The 18041-nt window shown below is 52.2% G+C and overlaps 1 protein-coding gene across 1 annotated transcript in view; it reads left to right on the top strand.

The window, feature by feature from the left end:
* HSF4 (heat shock transcription factor 4) overlaps nt 1–18041 on the top strand; it is a 507465-nt gene that overhangs the window by 191248 nt on the left and 298176 nt on the right. Inside the window, exon 5 of the mRNA XM_078670271.1 lies at nt 5096–5171. Coding sequence (XP_078526397.1) covers nt 5096–5171 — 76 coding nt within the window. The remainder of the gene's footprint in view (nt 1–5095; nt 5172–18041) is intronic.

Below are 18041 nucleotides of genomic sequence, written 5' to 3'. Positions count from 1 at the left end.
ATCACGTGCATCCCTATCCAACCACCCTGCACCCCCCCCCACCCGAACACCCACACAACATCCTCAACTACCAAACCCCCGCCTATCCCCCCTCCCCCACCCCTATACCTCATGAAACAGTGAAGTACCTGTCGCGGCATAAAGAGCCCCGGGCCCAAAACAGAGCGCCCAAGGTCCCCCAGGCCAATGGATCCCCCCACACTCCCCAACTAACAGTACCTCCCCTTCGGGCCCCCCTCGAACATGGGAGGAATGGGCCGCCCATGGGTCAGCACCCCGAACCCCATTACTCACATGTGGCCCACCGCTTAAGCGCAGCGGGACAGAGCTACTATAAACATCACGCCCATCCCCTGTGGGACCAGCCACGACCCAGACCACCCCACACCACACACCAGCCCATCAATCAATAGTGTCACCCCCATGGCCACCAGCCCAGGCTAGAAACGAAGGACATGCAGGAGATAGGAGAGGGCCCCACGCCCCTCAGGTCCCAGTCCCAGACTGAGCAGTATCTGACTGTGCACCATCCAGTAGGTCACCCCCGGATCGGGAGCGTCGTCGCGATCTGGACTTCCGGCGTCTCTTGCTCCCGTTGGAAGAGTCGCCCCTCTCCGGCGACGACCCACGCGATGCTCCGGAGTTCAGGCCCGGCTGGGCATTCGGACGGATCCTGACAGTCTCATCTGTCCATTGAAAAACCGCCTCCGGGGTGTCAAAGAAGTGGGTCTTGGAATGAAACACAACACGCAGACGTGCAGGGTACAACAGCGAATACTGAATTTTCAGTCCACGTAACTTGGCTTTTGCATCCTGGAAGGATCGGCGCTGCTGCTGCACCAGCCTGGTATAGTCCGGAAAGATCATTATCCTGTGACCCTCAAACGACAAGTCCTCCTTCGCCCTTGCTTCCCTAAGGATCACATCCCGGTCATGAAAATTGAGGATCTTAGCGATGACCGGACGCGGTCGCTCCCCCGCCGGTGGTTTCTGCGCCAAGGCTCTATGGGCACGCTCCACCACAAAGCAGCGCGATAAAGCGTCCGGGGGAAGCCAGCTCTCCAACCAGTGCGCCAAGAATGAATCCATGGACCCCTTCTCACAATCCTCCGGAAAGCCCACAAAGCGCAGATTATTCCTTCGCGCCCTCCCCTCCGCATCCTCGACACGGAGCGCCAGCCCTTTTTGGATCCTGGCCATGTCCTCCACCTTCTTTTTCAGGGCCACCACATCGTCCTCCACTCCAGTAATCCGAGTCTCGGTTTCGGTGATGCGGGCCACAGCATTGCGGAGATCTTGACGCAGCAGCATGACATCGGCGCCAACGGCCCCAATCTTGGCATCAAGCATGTCTCTGGACTGCGTAATGGCGGCCATCAGGGCCGCATTATCAGGGCCCGCGTTCTGGCCACCACCGGAGGCCCCGGATCCTCCACTGGGCCCCGTGAATTTATCAATTGTCCCTTGCTTGGTGGACCCAGTGCCGCCCCCTCCTCTCGTCATGGTTAGCGGCAAGGAAAATGGCCACACTGCCCCAGTGGGGGGCCCCTCGTCGACAGCAACGCAACAGGTACGGCCACTCAGGGGGGCCAGGGAAACTCCGTCGGGGTTCAAATGCCGTCTCCAGTGAGCACCCCCAGCACGCCAACACCGCAGCCCAGCTCCAGGCAGCAAGCCCCAGCGGGAATGCCTGGCAGGATAGTCACGGCACTAGGGAAGGGCTTCCAGGATCGCAGACTGGACCCTACCCCGGACCTATGAGCCGGGCCGCGCAGAGGAAGGTTCCAGGAATTGGGGACGTCCAGCCCCGTCGACCGCCCGGCCACTCCACACCCCACCCGAGTCACAAAGCAGCGGCTAATGCAGAGGAGGGGGGGGGGGGGGGGCACTCACAGTTCGTCTCGGGCTATCCGTAGGAGACCTCCACGCACCATCCGGGCAGCAGGCTTGTCCCTCCAGGTACCACCAGCTCTGGCCAACCAAGACCGACGTGGCGTGCAAATCGCTAGGACTTTATCTGCTCTGAGCCCACCTCTCGGTCCAGGAGCCAGGGAAAGCACCATCCGGCTAAGGCCCACCAAACTCGAGGCCCCGGCGTCTCCAGGGCCAGGCAGGCAGCAAGGACACTCCAGCGCCCCAGTATCCGAGGCAGGATCCAGCGGGGACTCCCTCCGTCGTCCCACCGGCCCCAATCAATCCTGGGAACAGGCCCGGGGAGTCGCGCCTCAGAGCGCACGTCACGAGGAGATTGCAAGGCCACCGGGCAGTAGGGGGCGATCCGCGACCCAGTCCTTCAGGGTCCCCCTGGATGATGACAGCGGTCACCGCTCACAACAGGTGCCGCACTGACCCCAGGAGCCAACTTCCGCGACACCCGGTCGCACAGACACGGACCGGCCCGGGGTCGCAAAACTCGAGGCCCCGGTCTCCCGGGGTCCACACAGGCCGCGGCGTCCCCACACCGTCCCAGGAACACCCCAGGGGTAGCCTCCGATGATTCAGGCACTCTCAGTGGTCCCCGCGGGTTCCGGTGCCGATGCTGCTGGGTGAGGGTTCTCCCGACCGGCTCAACCGCCGGCCGACGGTCTCGGGTCGCGAAAATCGAGGCCCCGGCTCTACTCGTGGGCAGTAGGCCGCACCTCGTCGCCAGCAAGTGCGGGTCGCCGGAGCAGCTGAAGAAGCGGGGCGGCACACCGGACAGGTCTCGGTGCCACCCGGAACACTGCCAGCACAGGTAGGGTAGTTTGCGGGGCTCGGGGGCCAGGATAACAGTCGGATAACGTGTGGGCCGGCGGGAGCTCCTCTAAGCTGCGACCGCCATCGACGCCCTCCAAGCCACGCCCCCATTTTTTTATAACTTTTAATTATTATTTAATTATTATAAGGTAATTTAAGCATTTTAAGTATATTTTAGTAATTAATTTTTAATATTAATTTAACATTGTTTTTAATAAAGTCGATATTTTTATAAACTATATTTTTGTAAACGATATTTTGTACTCGATATTTTTGTACTTACCTGTTTGTAGATACAAAGTCGATATTCTGTCTATCGATATTTCGTCAACGATATTTTTGATACTCGATATTATGTCCGTCGATATTATGTCAGTGACCCCCGCCCGACATCGCTAGCCCAATTCCCCCCGCCATATTAGGATGGCGGAGGGGAAGGCGGCGGTGAAAAACACCGCTCGCCTGTTTTCCGCCCTGGTCGCCTTGAGGCTGGGGCGGAAAATGAGTAACATGGAGGCGGTGTCTGTTAGACACCGCCCGCAATATTACTATGGGCTTCTTTCAATGCCTTTCCGTGGCGGCAATGCCGCCACGGAAAGGCATGCGGTGTTCACTCTGGGGGCCCCCTGTGGGCCCCCAGAGTGAAGGCAAAAGGGGGGTGGAACACGGGGGGTACCTGTAGTACCCCCCTGCCTTTGCATAATCGAAGAGGCAGGCACCGCGCGGTGCCTGCCGCTTCGATTGTGCAAAGGCTGCTTTTGTTTTGTGACATTGAGGCGGGCGGTGCAGTGAGCACCTCCCGCCACAATGTTAAATTGAGGGATGCGCCAGCCACTGTGGCGGGCGCATCCTAATGGCACTGTCGGGACCCCCGCCGTTTAGGCGGGCGGTCGCGATTTCCGCTAGGGTGGCGGGCGGGCAAAGCCCGCCCGCCATCCTAATGTGCCCCATAGTCCCCAATCCTCTCAGATCCCTGTGAGGATTGGGAACATGGCAGTCGTCCCATGAGCTAACGCAAACCGCTATTAAACCCCATGTACAAGCCAAACAGTTCACCATCACACCAAGTCTTAGAGAATCGCAGAACCATAAATGGTGTGGTGATTCTGAAAACACAAGGGCACCACACAAATGGTAGAAGTGTGCTATGCAAATGCTAGTAACAGTGCAATTTAAAGTGTTTGTTTTTCCTCCTGGACTACTAAAATTGCTTATTTAATCATTTGGTGATACGTTATAATATTTTAACACCACCTTTAGAAATCTAAATGTCTTATTACATAGGCCACTAGAATTATGCGGCAGGTGAGGACCAAATTATGTGGCAGATATGACTAAAATATGTAGCAAGAAAAGATAAACGATGCAGCATAATGAAGCACATTTAGTGATAGTTTACCCCAATATTTACATGTTAACACAACTGAGTAAGGTTTCACCTCATTAGTACCAGTTTGACTCCCAAATACATCAATCATCAAGGTGACCAGCCAAAGTTTGTGACGGCTCTTCCACTGAACGGCAACATGTGTCGCCATGTTTTAGTACCTTTTCATCTGTTTGAGCTAGGAACAATTTTTTGTTAAAATCTGCAGATTATGTAGCAGATGTGAGATTATGTAGCAAAGGCGACACATTCATAACTATGCAAAAAGCACCACAACTGCAAAATCGTAAAATTCCAGTGACACTGCTTATTACAGGAAGAAGAACGCTGCTTGGTAGGCAGAGATGTGGTATTTGCTTTTCTCACACAGTGTACTCACTGAGCTTGTGAATTCACTCTTGCTGATTATAAAAATGTACACTAGAACCACAGTATCAAATTGGGGTTCCCTGGTTGTTGGCTAGAGTTGTAGATTCCACTAGCCTACTCATAAATAGCATAGCTAACACATTTAAAGAATGAATTCAACTACCATTTATATTCTACGGGGATAACACATTCCAGCTATACATAAAAGGTGAAAACAGACTAACATGAGCAATTTTCTGCCACAAGAGGTTTTAAAAAGTGTTTTCCAGAAAAATAGTTTTTTTCCTTTTAAATATAACACCCAGTATTGCACACGGAGTATTAAAATATAATCCCTCTTCAGGGTGTCTTGTAAATGGCTTAGTGGGAGTGCCCGAGGCTTTGCTAGACACTTCCTTCTGCCACCCAAAATATCCAGTACAGGCTGATCCTCATCGGATCTCTTGCATGGTAAAACTCAACTATACTCACCCACTTGTCGCCATACCTTTAAGAATTGGAATGCAGTAATTGATACTCCAGCAAAATGTCATCGTTTCCCCTTAGAAGGAGATAAAGCAGTTGCGACTTGTCAGACTTATACGTCTTGTTTTTCATTTCTAGACAGAATGAAGTTCTGTGGCGTGAAGTTGTTTCTCTTCGACAGAATCACTCCCATCAGCAGAAAGTAATCAACAAGGTAATGCAGCGAATCAACTCAATATTAAGACGCCATTTTGCTGTGTTTTGCTTCGGCTGAGTTTACCCCAGTGTACCCAGGCATGACAGAAACGCCTTTGGGGCCAGGGAGCAAAAATGTAATGGGGCCCTTATATGGTCTGTGATCCACGGAGCAGCTCATAATTAATAAAACATACGCTCAGTTCTTACTTTGTAAAAAAAGAAGTGCAGGTGCTGAAAATTTTGCCAAGGAGGCACAGCTCAATTCTTCCTCCGGTGAGCCCCACTTTCAAGACTCTCACTGCCTCAGTCTCTATCTTCTAACCTTGATCTTTTGTCTGTCCCCTACGTCTTTGCTCTAAGAGTCTATCCTCTCACCTCTCTAATTGTTTTCTATCATCTTTGTCACACCTGGTGTGTTACCTTATTCGCTGCATTTCTGTTTTGCCCTATATTCATTCTACCCCTGCCCTTTTTCGTCTTCACTTCACTCTCTCTCCCTTCGATCTTGGCTCCTTACGATCACTCTTCTAGCAGTGATTAGCTGTGTCTCCGTTTTATCATTTGTCTGCTTTTTTTCCTCTGTCCTGTCCTCTACATCCTTACATTCTATCTTCTCTCGTCCTAATGCTCTCTTCTTCACATCATGGCTGCGTTCTCTTTGTATCTGATTTGCTCTCCTTTTCTTCGACTTTGCTCCGTTATATCTCTCTCCTCTCCTGTTGTTTCTTTCTCCTCTTTACTTCTGCTCTCTCTCTCATCTATAACACTGCTGCTGACTGTGACCCCTGCCGTCAGCCTGTACATGTCCCTGCTATTTTGAACTCTGCGTTTTCCTGTTGTCTTTCCTAATGAAGAGGAAGATGAAATGTGTTTTAGTTTCTTACCTACACCGAGTGCAAAAACATAATGTACACCAAAATGAAAATGCTTTTTTTGCATATATTAATCAGTGCAGTATAACTGGGTTATTTGCAGAATAGGTAGCTGCCCGAGCATAGCAGGTGATGTCACTACTAGTGCTGCCTGTAATTAGTGGGTCCAGGGATGGCGACTGCATTGGCATCCACTGCTCAGCTTGCTGTGACCCTGCCTGCTACAGCACAGGCATTGTCCCCAGCCGTAATGCTGCCAATGCCGGTAAGTATGGCTGTGGGGCCTACTGGACTCACGCACGCTCAGCAATTACCATGCTGGGGGGCAGCGCACAGATTCTACAGGTGACTCCATGGCGCATAAAAGTTGTGTAGGGCCACAGCCGCATCAAGCACTTTGAGGATAGCAGTAATGCAGGGCTGCAGGATATGCTACTCTGGCTACAAAGCAAGTGGAAAGTCCATACTTACTTTTGTTTATTCTTCCTCAAGAGCCCTCACTCCCAAGTACCAAATGCGCTCTCGCAGCTTCCAGCCCCCAGCTACAATTATCCAATGGGAGGCTTAGGCTCAGGCAGTGGCAGGGTGCAGCTGACTTGGGGAATAGAATGCAAGACATAGTTTGTCGATGACTTCTTGGATTTGTGATCGGCGAGATGACATCATCACTAACGTGGTGATACACAATCATGCCTGCCTGGACAGGCGTATGCTGGCCTGTCTATGAACATTTACCAAGCTGTCACCATGCAATGTATGTTATTATTATTTTTTTAATTTGCACAATTAATATTGAGACCACCACCTGCAGGGTCAGAAATTGTAGCCCCGGCCCTGTGAAAGAAGTGCAGGTGCTGAGCACCTGAAAGCACCTGCTCAAATTAAGCACTGCGTACGCTTGGGGAAAGGGAAAAACCGTATTTGACCCCATCTCTCCGGGGTAAGCTGCATCACAGAGGAATATGTTATGTCTCCTTTGTTTATCGGAAAGATATAAAAAAGCATTACATCATGGGGGTTACAAGTCGACAAATAGGTACAAAGTAACAACTCATATCTCAATCAGATTTTGTGAGAAAAGATAAATAAATAAATTATTCTTAGGTTAAAAATACTACATGTGAAATAAAAACACTTCATGTGAAATAGACTCCTGATGATAGAGACACACACTGCTAATGCGATAATATTTTTTTTAAGTGTCGAACGTAACCGGGTGTAAGATCAGACAGTCCCTGCCTAACCTTTTCACAAATTTTCTTCAACCGCCTACACCTCGGAATATTTTGTATAGTTGCCATTTCCAACTGAAGCAGAAAAGCCAAGTCCTGCCACAAGGTGAGAGGACCTGGGGCCTCTTTTGGAAGCCAGGCACATGCTATAAGTAGCCTGGCTGTAGTTACAGCAAAGAAAAAGACCCCCATGACATTGACTGAGGCACTGAATGCAAGCCCTATGGTAGTTTTAAGTTCTAGGCGAATACATGTCTTCAAAAATGCAAAGTCCTGCCACCAGGGGCCGTATTACATAAAGTGCCCCTGGGGCACAACAGGCCTTTGTACGGCCTGGGGGCACTTTGGTAATATAGAAGGGGGCGCAGACGCTTGTGCGCCCCCTTCTATTATATCGATAGCGCTGGCGCACTTAAAGCACCTGCGCTATCAACAGAGGGTGTTCCCTCATTTGCATAGGGGATTGCCCTACAAAAATGAGTGAATTCCTTTGACTCTGCGCCCGCACCATATTACAGATGCTGGCGCAGAGTCAAAGAAACCCTCAGGAGGCGCACTGACAGCGTGGCATTTAAAAGGTGGTGCACTGTCAGTGTGTTCCCTGAAAGCAGCCCTCTGCAGGGGGCAAAGGGGGTCCCATGGACCCTCAGACATCCCCTTCAGGCGGGTGCAGCCACTGACTCCACCCACCTGCAAGGGGGATCTCAAATCCCCTTTGAAAGTGCAGGCGGGTGCCACCTGCACTGTGAAAACACGGAGGGCTTCACTTCCCCCAGGGCTATGCGAGTGCACAGCTGCCCACTGGGCAGCGCAAGTGCACGGCAGCGCATTCACCATAATGGGACGCATTGGCATTGTTTGAGCCCGGCGCACCTTTTCAAAGATGCACTGGGCGCAAACAATGCCAGTTCGTAATATGGCCCCTGGTGATAGGATCCAGGGCATCTTTCGGGGACGGCGTCAGGCTATAAGCAGCCTTGCAGTTGTTATAGCAAACAAAAAGACCCCCATGACATTGACTGAGGCACTGGATTCAAGCCCTTATGGTAGTTTTAGGTTCCTGGTGAATACATGTCTTCAAAAATTTGCGATTAAATCAAAAACATTACCCCAATATGTCTACTTGTTATGTAATTGCAAGAGTTCACATAAGAACAGGCTGTTCTACGACTTTACTTAGTTATCGTAGTTGGAGTAAAAATCCACTGTTTTGTTTCTGATATTTGCTGACGATACATCTTTTTGGCAAGCGATATATTTTATAGAACCCCAAGAGACACCACAAGTAGCTCACGGTGATCTTCACTGATGAGAAGTAGCTCTCACTACACAAAAGGTTGGAGACCGCTGCAGTACACACACACTTAGTATGACCAGAATGAGTGCTGGTATACACGGTGTGACATTTTATTCTGATAAATAAAGCACCATTGATGTAAGGTGGACCGATCCAAAGTATGAATAGAAGATGATTATTAGCTGGATGGGAGCACCACTAAAAAGATGGGGGTTCAAAATGAATAACAAACAAGGCTTGGGTTCCCCGCTCTGAAGTGCCGTTCCCTGTTCTACTCCAGGCCATCTCCTCTCTCTGGGAGTTCAAGAAGGCCCTAAAATTCCTTTCCCAATACTCAAGCACCCATCAGCACTCGCTGTTTCTTCTGGAACTACTCACCTCAGCTGAACTCTGTATAAGAATGCAAATATGTACACTGTGTAATGAGCTGTTATGCCCTAAAGTGTGCAGGCAACGTCCCACTATATAAAAGCAACAACTGCTACTTCTTTCTATCAAATGGAAAGGCATTTTAGGCAAAGACCACACACTGGAAGAGACTCTGGGTGCTTGGGGTAAGAAGGTTTTTATTGGTTGAGTGTAGTCGCAGTGAGCTTGTGGAAACATTGTTTGTTTTCGGGTGGTCTAGGGAGTGAAAGCTGTAGGTGATCCATCAGTAATTCAGCGTACTCGTGACCAAAATGTTGATTTCTTCCCCTACCTACCCCACATACCTGGGAACATAAGAATGTTTTGTCATTTCATCCTCCAGACTATATTCTTTGACATTTTTTACAAGAACCCCTATAATTGTGCTAACAGTCATACTCGGGAGACAACTTCCCTCTGTTAGAACCCGGGGGTCTCTGGTTGGCAGAGGTAAGTACCTTAGACCAAGTAGGGAACAGCGCTTAGAGACCCCGGTGGTTATAACGCGCTATACAAATTAAATAAATAAATAAATAAATAAATAGGGACCCTCGCTTCCAGTCAGGGTGACGGAACAGCCCTCTGAGATAACCCCTGCTCACCCTCTAGGTAGCATGGCGCGAGCAGTCTAGGCTAAACAGAGGCAATGTGGATAACATTTGCACTTAATGCAACAATAATCCCCAATCCACCACAAACTGAGACCACACAGGTAAGTATATATAAAATATAACTTTATCTAGTTTCAGCAAGGTAAATCAAGCATTTGCACGATAATCACTTTTTTGATAACAGGTTGCGCTTAATCTTAAGGTTGGTACTTGTAAATAGGAAGTTCTTGTCATTTAAAACAATAGTCTCAGGTCTCTTGTGAATCAGGGTTCCAAAATAATCACGACTGACTTATTTTAAGAAAATGTGCTCCCAAAAACGAGCAAGGAACCCTCTGCCCACGCGTGCTCTTATGCGTGGGCTTCACGCGCTGCAAATGCGCTCTTTGCGCGATGCCCGGAGACTCTTTCTTTCCCCCGGGACAGACTCACGCGTTCCTGAGCTTCGGGCGCCTCGCGCACAGCAGATCTCCCGCGTCCCCACCCCGGCCGGTCCCCTGTCCTCTCCCGCCCGCTCTCGACAATCCAACGAGCGGCGGGGGAGGTGGTGCTGCTCACCTGGTGGGGGACGGCTGGCCGGGGGTGCGGAACGCTTCAGAGTCCCTCGGCGAGGTCGGCTCTCGCTGAGGGGTCGTCTCCTCTCTTCCTTCTCTCCGCGCCGGGACCAACCAATCCCGTCGCGGCGTTGGGTCGAGCCTCCCGCAGCACCCGGGAGTCAGCCAATGGCAGTGCGGCTCCCGGGGCAGGCCAACGATGACGCTCCTCTCCTTCGGCCAATCACGGCCCGATCCCGCTGATGACGCTGCGCCGCACGGGCCAATCCCGTCGCGGCGTTAGTGAGGGGGCTCGGCTCCCTCCACCAATGGGAGCGCGGCGGCTTCGTTCTTCGCCGCGGCAGCTCCTGGACCTCGGAGCAAGTCACGGGGGGGGGGGTTTCCTGGCCCCGGGCCGCGGTGGTGATTTGGCGGCACAGGGTTTTCAAGGGCGCTGGTCACGACTAGACCCCCTCTCGACCTCCCCACCGTCTGGGAGCGGATTTCACGAGGGGAGGCTCCACAAGCCTCCGACCCTCACTGGTAATGTGCCGATGAGCACACCGATCCCCTCCTCACGCTCCGCAGTCAAGCACCACGCGTCTCGGGTCACAACAGCACGATTTTGCAGCTGTTTTCTGGGACAGTTTTAGGAACCTTTAGCCCTGGGTTCCCAACAGGAGGCCAGCTCTTCTCAGGCCCTTGGAGATTCAGTTGTAGACACAGCACACAGCAGAGTCTTGGCAGTTTCAAGTAGGCAGGGTCACAGCACACAGCAAAGTCCCTTTCTCCTCCTCAGCTTCCAGGTAGACAGTAGAACAGGTCAGCCCTTAGAGCACACAGCAAGGCAATCTTCCTTTGGTTCTCTAGCCGTCCTCCTTCCAGCCGAGGTTCCTTCTTGGTTGCAGAATTTCAGAATCTAACTTCTGTAGTCAGGGGTCCTTTCCTTATACCCCTCAATGTCTTTGAAGTCCTTTGAAGTCTTTGTGCATGGAGGCCCTTGGTCCAGTCTAAACCAGTTCTGGGGGTTGCGGAGCACTGAGGTGTCTCTGGTTTTCTTCTTCCTGTCAGCTTCAGGGCCAGAGGTGTCAGTTGACCACCAGGAGGGAGCTAACATGGGGGAGGTAGGCCTTGGCACAGCCCAGTACTTATCAGGCATTCCTTCCTCCCACCTCCCAGGCAGGCAGATGTGCCCTTTCATCCCCGGGCTGGCTCCGACCCTCTCCTCTGGGGCTCTGCAGCCCCCCCTGTCACATCCAGACCAGGCAGGCATTCCACAAACCCAGGCACACAGAAAGGTTTAGACAAGAGAACAGCCACTTTCTAAAAGTGCTATTCTCCAACACAGGGTTTAAAAACACCCTTCACTAAAAGATGTGTCATTAAATTCTGAGTTCAGGGATATCTTTCACTTATATCCCATCTGGTTCCTATGGGAAGATAGGCTGGTATCACATGGGCCCAGCCTCCTCCATGTTACTCTATGGAGCAGATAGCCTTACAGCAGTGAGCGCATAAAATGGCTGCAGCCCACTACCAGAGCATATTACCTGCACTAGTACATGCTCTACCTTATCCATACACTGCACCCTGCCCAGGGGGTACCTTGAGCCTTCCATAGGGGTGACTGATGTGCACAGACAGGGAAGGGTTAGGCCTAGCCCGTGGGGACACTGGCCAGGCTGACATGGCAGTCACTGACTGCACACAGGCTCTGCGCTGGCAGGCCTGAGTTACCATTTTAAAGCTACTCATGTGGGTGGCACAATCTGCGCTGCAGGCCCACTAGTAGCATTTGTCATCACCAGCCCTGGCACACACAGTGCACTTTACTAGGGACTTCGTGGTGATACAAATATGCCAATCAATATCACAATTTACAGAGGGAGCACTTACACTCTGACACTGATCAGCAGTGGCAGAGTGTCCAAAGCATCTTAATCAGCAAAAACGAAATCCAGCACAGCATCACAACACATGGGTCAGAGGCAAAAAGATGGGGGAAGAACCACGCCAAAAGGTGTCAGGTCTAACACGTGTCCCCTCCAGCTGAAAGTGGGGAGAACTACCCAACCTCTTGGGAGTCCTCATCACTAAGGCGGAAGAATCTGGACAGACCGTCAGCATTGGCGTGTTCTGTACCAGGGCGGTGCTCCACCGTAAAGTCCATCCCCTGTAGGGAAATGGACCACCTCAACAATTTTGGATTCTCACCCCTCATCTGCATTAACCATCTGAGGGGCCTGTGGTCGGTCTGAACACGGAAGTGAGTCCCAAATAGGTAGGGCCTCAGCTTCTTCAGAGCCCAGACCACAGCGAAAGCTTCTCTTTCGATGGCACTCCATTTCTGTTCCCTGGGGATTAGCCTTCGGCTAATTAAAGCCACCGGTTGGTCTCCGCCCTCATCATTAATCTGTGAGAGCACTGCTCCCACGCCTTGCTCTGAAGCGTCAGTTTGCACAATGAACTCACTGGAAAAGACAGGTGCCTTAAGCACCGGTGCTGTGCACATGGCAGTTTTGAGGGTGTCAAAAGCAGTTTGACAGGCCTCAGTCCAATTCACTTTCCTGGGCTGATTCCTAGATGTCAGCTCTGTCAAAGGGGCCACAATGGTGCCATAGCCTTTGACAAACCGTCTGTAATACCCGGTGAGACCTAAGAAGGCTCTCACCTCAGTCTGGGTCTTGGGGGGTTCCCAAGCCAGAATGGTATCAATTTTTGCCTGTACGGGTGCCACCTTGCCGCTCCCCACCTGGTGTCCCAAGTACACCACCGATCCCTGCCCTATCTGGCATTTACTGGCCTTGATAGTGAGGCCTGCCTTCTGCAGAGCCTTCAACACTTCAGTGAGGTGTTGCAGGTGTTCCTCCCAAGTGGAGCTGAACACAGCAATGTCATCCAGGTAGGCTGCGCTGAATTGCTCCAGCCCTGCCAGTACCTGGTTGACCAATCTCTGAAATGTGGCGGGAGCATTTTTCAACCCAAAGGGCATGACACGGAACTGGAAGTGCCCCTCTGGTGTGGAAAATGCTGACCTCTCCTTTGCCCCGTCAGTTAAGGCAATCTGCCAGTACCCTGAAGTCAAATCAAAAGTACTCAGGTACTGGGCAGCTCCCAACCGATCCACCAGCTCATCAGCTCTGGGGATGGGGTGCGCGTCAGTCTTGGTGACCGCATTGAGCCCACGGTAGTCCACGCAGAACCGAAGTTCTGGGGTGCCACCGAGGGGAGCAGCTTTCTTAGGCACTAAGACCACTGGGCTAGCCCAGGGGCTGCTGGAGGGCTCAATAACCCCAAGCGCCAACATCTTGGAAACTTCTTTCTTGATGCTAGCTCTGACCTTGTCAGCCACCCTGTAAAACTTCTGTTTCACAGGCATGCTGTCTCCAGTGTCCACGTCGTGGACGCACCACTTGGTGACACCTGGGGTCAGGGAGAACAGTGGGGCGAACTGACCCAAGACTTGGCGACAGTCCTCCTGCTGTTCTGGGGTCAGGGTGGGGGAGAGGACCACACCATCCACTGACCCATCTTGCTCCTTGACTGCCAGGAGGTCAGGGAGAGGATCACTATCCTCCTCCCCTCCAACATCTGTAGCCATGAGCATAGTTACTTCAGTCCTCTCAAAGTGGGGCTTGAGGCGGTTCACATGCAGCACTCTCAGGGGCTGCCTGGGAGTCTTCAGGTTAACCAAATAGGTAACCTCGCTCTTGCGCTCCACCACCTCATATGGCCCAGACCACTTGTCGCGGAGCGCACAAGGCTCCACTGGCGCCATCACCCACACCTTCTGACCAGGTTGGAACTCAACCAGAGAAGTGTTCTGGTCATACCACCTCTTCATTTCCTCCTGGCTAGCCTCCAGGTTCTCTTGAGCGAGCTTCCTGAAGCGCTTGGTCTGGTTGCGAATGGCCAGCACATAGCTGAACACATCCTGAGGGGTTTTCCCACGGGATTTCTCCCACCCCTCCTTCACCAGAGCCAGAGGCCCTCTGACAGGGTGGCCATACAGCAACTCAAAGGGATTGAACCCTAAGGATTTCTGAGGCACGTCCCTGTAGGCAAACAACAGGCATGGCAACAAGACATCCCATTTCCGCCTCATGGGCTCTTCCAGGCCCATAATCATGCCCTTCAATGTGCGGTTGAATCTCTCAACCAAACCATTTCCTTGAGGGTGGTAAGGAGTGGTGAATTTGTATGTCACCCCACACTCACTCCACAGGGACTTCATATACTTAGAAATGAAGTTTGTCCCCCTGTCTGAGACGACCTCCCTCGGAAATCCCACCCGGGAAAAGATCCCCATCAGGGCACGGCCCACCACTGGGGCGGTGACTGTCCTGACCGGAAGGGCTTCCGGGTACCGAGTGGCATGGTCCACCAAGACCAGGATAAACCTGTTGCCTAGGGCTGTCTTGGGATCCAGGGGCCCCACGATGTCAATGCCCACCCGCTCAAAAGGGGTGCTCACCACGGGAAAGGGTTGGAGGGGGGCCACGCGCTTCCCTCCACTCTTGCCACTGGCCTGACAAGTCTGGCAAGACTTACAAAAGGCAGAGACGTGTGTCTTCATCTGGGGCCAGTAGAAATGGGTGGCAAGCCTGTGATAGGTCTTGTCTTGCCCCAGATGTCCTGCGAGAGGCACGTCATGAGCCAGACCCAGTAGGAAGTTCCTGAAGCGCTCCGGTACCACCAGCACACGGGCTGCACCGGGCTCAGCGAACTTAGGCTCACTATAAAGTAAGTCATCCTCCCAGTAGATCAAATGCTCCTTGGACCCCAGGCCTGCGGCCTGGTCGGCAGCCTGCTGCCGCACACCAATGAGAGAAGGGCACTCCTTCTGAGCCTGGCAGAATTCCTCCCTGGAGGGACCACCCTCTTGCTGCCACTGGGACAGCTCAGGTAATTCCCCTAGTTCGGCCACCTGCTCTCCTGTAGGTTCCAGGGCATCTCCTTCCGGGTCTGCCTCCTCCTGGACCGTGGGAACATTGGGGGCCGGTTTCCCGCGCCCTCTACCCCTTCTTCTCTTGGCAGGTTCCTGGGCCATTGTTCCAGGCTCCAGTGCTGCTAGACCGCCCTCTCTGGCTGTCATTGCACGGGTGGACACACAGATCCACGCAGGCAAACCCAACATCTCCAAGTGAGTCCTGTGCTCCACCTCCTTCCATGGGGAGCTCTCCAGGTCATTACCTAATAGACAATCTACAGGCAAGGCATCACTTACAACCATTTCCAAAATACCGGAGACTCCTCCCCATTCAAATGGAACCATTGCCAACTTGTAGTAGCGCACTGAACTGTCAGATGACACCACGGGCCGGAGTACCTTAGGAACAATTTGCTCTTCAGTCACCCACCGACACCTGACAGATGTCACGCTGGCCCCTGTGTCTCTCAGAGCCTCCACCTCCTGTCCATTGATAATCACCTTCTGCCCGTATTTCTTAGTGTTTTGGGGCAGCAAGGTGTCCTGGGCCATCTCTTGGTCTCCTAGAGAGACAAGGGTAATCAATGCTAACCCCTTCTCCCCACTAGAAATCAAATCCCCTCCCAAAGCTACACTGGCTAACGCCGGAGCTGGAGCTGGAGCACCAGTGGGTGCAGATTTCTTCTTTAGACAGTTTGGAGCAATGTGCCCCACCTCCCTACATGCATAGCAAGTGAGGGTCTTCTTGTCCTGCGGGCCCTTATGGGGCCAGGACTTCTTAGGCTTGGGGGGTTGAGACACCTTCTCCTGGGAACTACTTTGGGGCCCTTTAGAAGACTCCTTTTGATTACCCGTGTCCCCCCCACTCTTCTGCTGGGGACCCTGTCCACCTTTGGCTGGGGTACTTACCACCCCCTTGTGGACCCTGGTGCTAGTCCACCGGTCCGCCTCTTTAGCAAGCTCACTGGGATCAGTTAACTTGCTATCCAAAAGATGCTGGCGCAGCTCTGGGACACATAAACTACTTAAGTGCTCCCTACTAATCAAGTGACACAACCCCACATAATCAGTAACTTTGCTGCCCTTCATCCAACCTTCCAGTGCACGCGTGTACATACTCACACACTCCACCCAAGTACTTGAATCAAGCTTCTTGAAGTTCCTAAACTTCTGGCGGTACTGTTCTGCAGTGAGCCCATACCTGAGGCATAAGGCCTCCTTCATGGCGGAGTAGGATAAAGCATCCTTTGCTTCTAAGGGTGCCAAAACATCCCTCCCTGAGGCCTCAAAATGCTTCCACAATCCTGCTCCCCAATTCTTCACAGGCACCTCATTCATCTTTAAGGCAAGTTCATACGCTCTGAACCACGCATAAATATCCTCACCCCTCTGATAATTCTGTACCAGATCCTTTGGTATGTATACCTTACCCGCCTGTACTGGTTGTGCGCTGCCACCATTAGAACTGGACACCCTCTCTTTATATTTGATGTCCAACTCCTTCATGCTCCTCTCATGAGCCAATTGGAGCTTCTTCTCCTCCAAAGCGAGCGCATGTCTTCTCTCCTGCGCCGCTCTCTCCTGCGCCTCTTTCTCAACTTCCAGGCGCAGTCTCTTCTCATCGGCTTCCGCTCTGAGCTTCAAAAGCTCAATCTCATGGGCCCTAACTCGCTGATTCTCCTCTATTTCCTCTGGAGACATAACCCTACTGGAGTGGTCGCTGCCGGTCCTAGACCCTGGCTTCCTCACTGGCAATTCACTGGGCAAAAACCCGTTCTCCGGTGTGTCTCCCTCTCCAGTAGCAGCTTCCGGGTCACCATGTTTGGCCTCCCACCAGGCCCTCAGAGCTGTCCGTAGCTCTTCCTTATTTGCGCCGCCCCTTACTGGGCATTCAAGCTGTTTGCAGACTTTTCTCAGTTGCTCCTTGTTATAGGTTAACAACTCCTGGATTTCAAATTCCACTTCCACGTCTCCATTCACGCTTGGCGCTTTCCGAGACATGATGCTTCCTAACCTTTTCAACTAAAAAGGTTTCACCAAAAAGAAAAAATCTTGTGCAACCTGTGCCGCTAAACTAGACTAGTGATGTACAAGAGATCACTGCCGGTCAAGTGCAATTATTAGTTCAAAATCCGGACCGCGAGCCACCAATGTTAGAACCCGGGGGTCTCTGGTTGGCAGAGGTAAGTACCTTAGACCAAGTAGGGACCCTCGCTTCCAGTCAGGGTGACGGAACAGCCCTCTGAGATAACCCCTGCTCACCCTCTAGGTAGCATGGCGCGAGCAGTCTAGGCTAAACAGAGGCAATGTGGATAACATTTGCACTTAACGCAACAATAATCCCCAATCCACCACAAACTGAGACCACACAGGTAAGTATATATAAAATATAACTTTATCTAGTTTCAGCAAGGTAAATCAAGCATTTGCACGATAATCACTTTTTTGATAACAAGTGTGCGCTTAATCTTAAGGTTGGTACTTGTAAATAGGAAGTTCTTGTCATTTAAAACAATAGTCTCAGGTCTCTTGTGAATCAGGGTTCCAAAATAATCACGACTGACTTATTTTAAGAAAATGTGCTCCCAAAAACGAGCAAGGAACCCTCTGCCCACGCGTGCTCTTATGCGTGGGCTTCACGCGCTGCAAATGCGCTCTTTGCGCGATGCCCGGGGACTCTTTCTTTCCCCCGGGACAGACTCACGCGTTCCTGAGCTTCGGGCGCCTCGCGCACAGCAGATCTCCCGCGTCCCCACCCCGGCCGGTCCCCTGTCCTCTCCCGCCCGCTCTCGACAATCCAACCAGCGGCGGGGGAGGTTGGTGCTTCTCACCTGGATGGGGGACGGCTGGCCGGGGGTGCAGAACGCTTCAGAGTCCCTCGGCGAGGTCGGCTCTCGCTGAGGGGTCGTCTCCTCTCTTCCTTCTCTCCGCGCCGGGACCAACCAATCCCGTCGCGGCGTTGGGTCGAGCCTCCCGCAGCACCCGGGAGTCAGCCAATGGCAG

This window comes from Lissotriton helveticus, chromosome 12 (assembly GCF_964261635.1).
Source record: "Lissotriton helveticus chromosome 12, aLisHel1.1, whole genome shotgun sequence".
Lineage (NCBI taxonomy): Eukaryota > Metazoa > Chordata > Amphibia > Caudata > Salamandridae > Lissotriton > Lissotriton helveticus.
The sequence above is the reverse complement of the archived record's forward strand: the minus strand, read 5'-3'. Positions and strand labels throughout refer to the sequence as shown.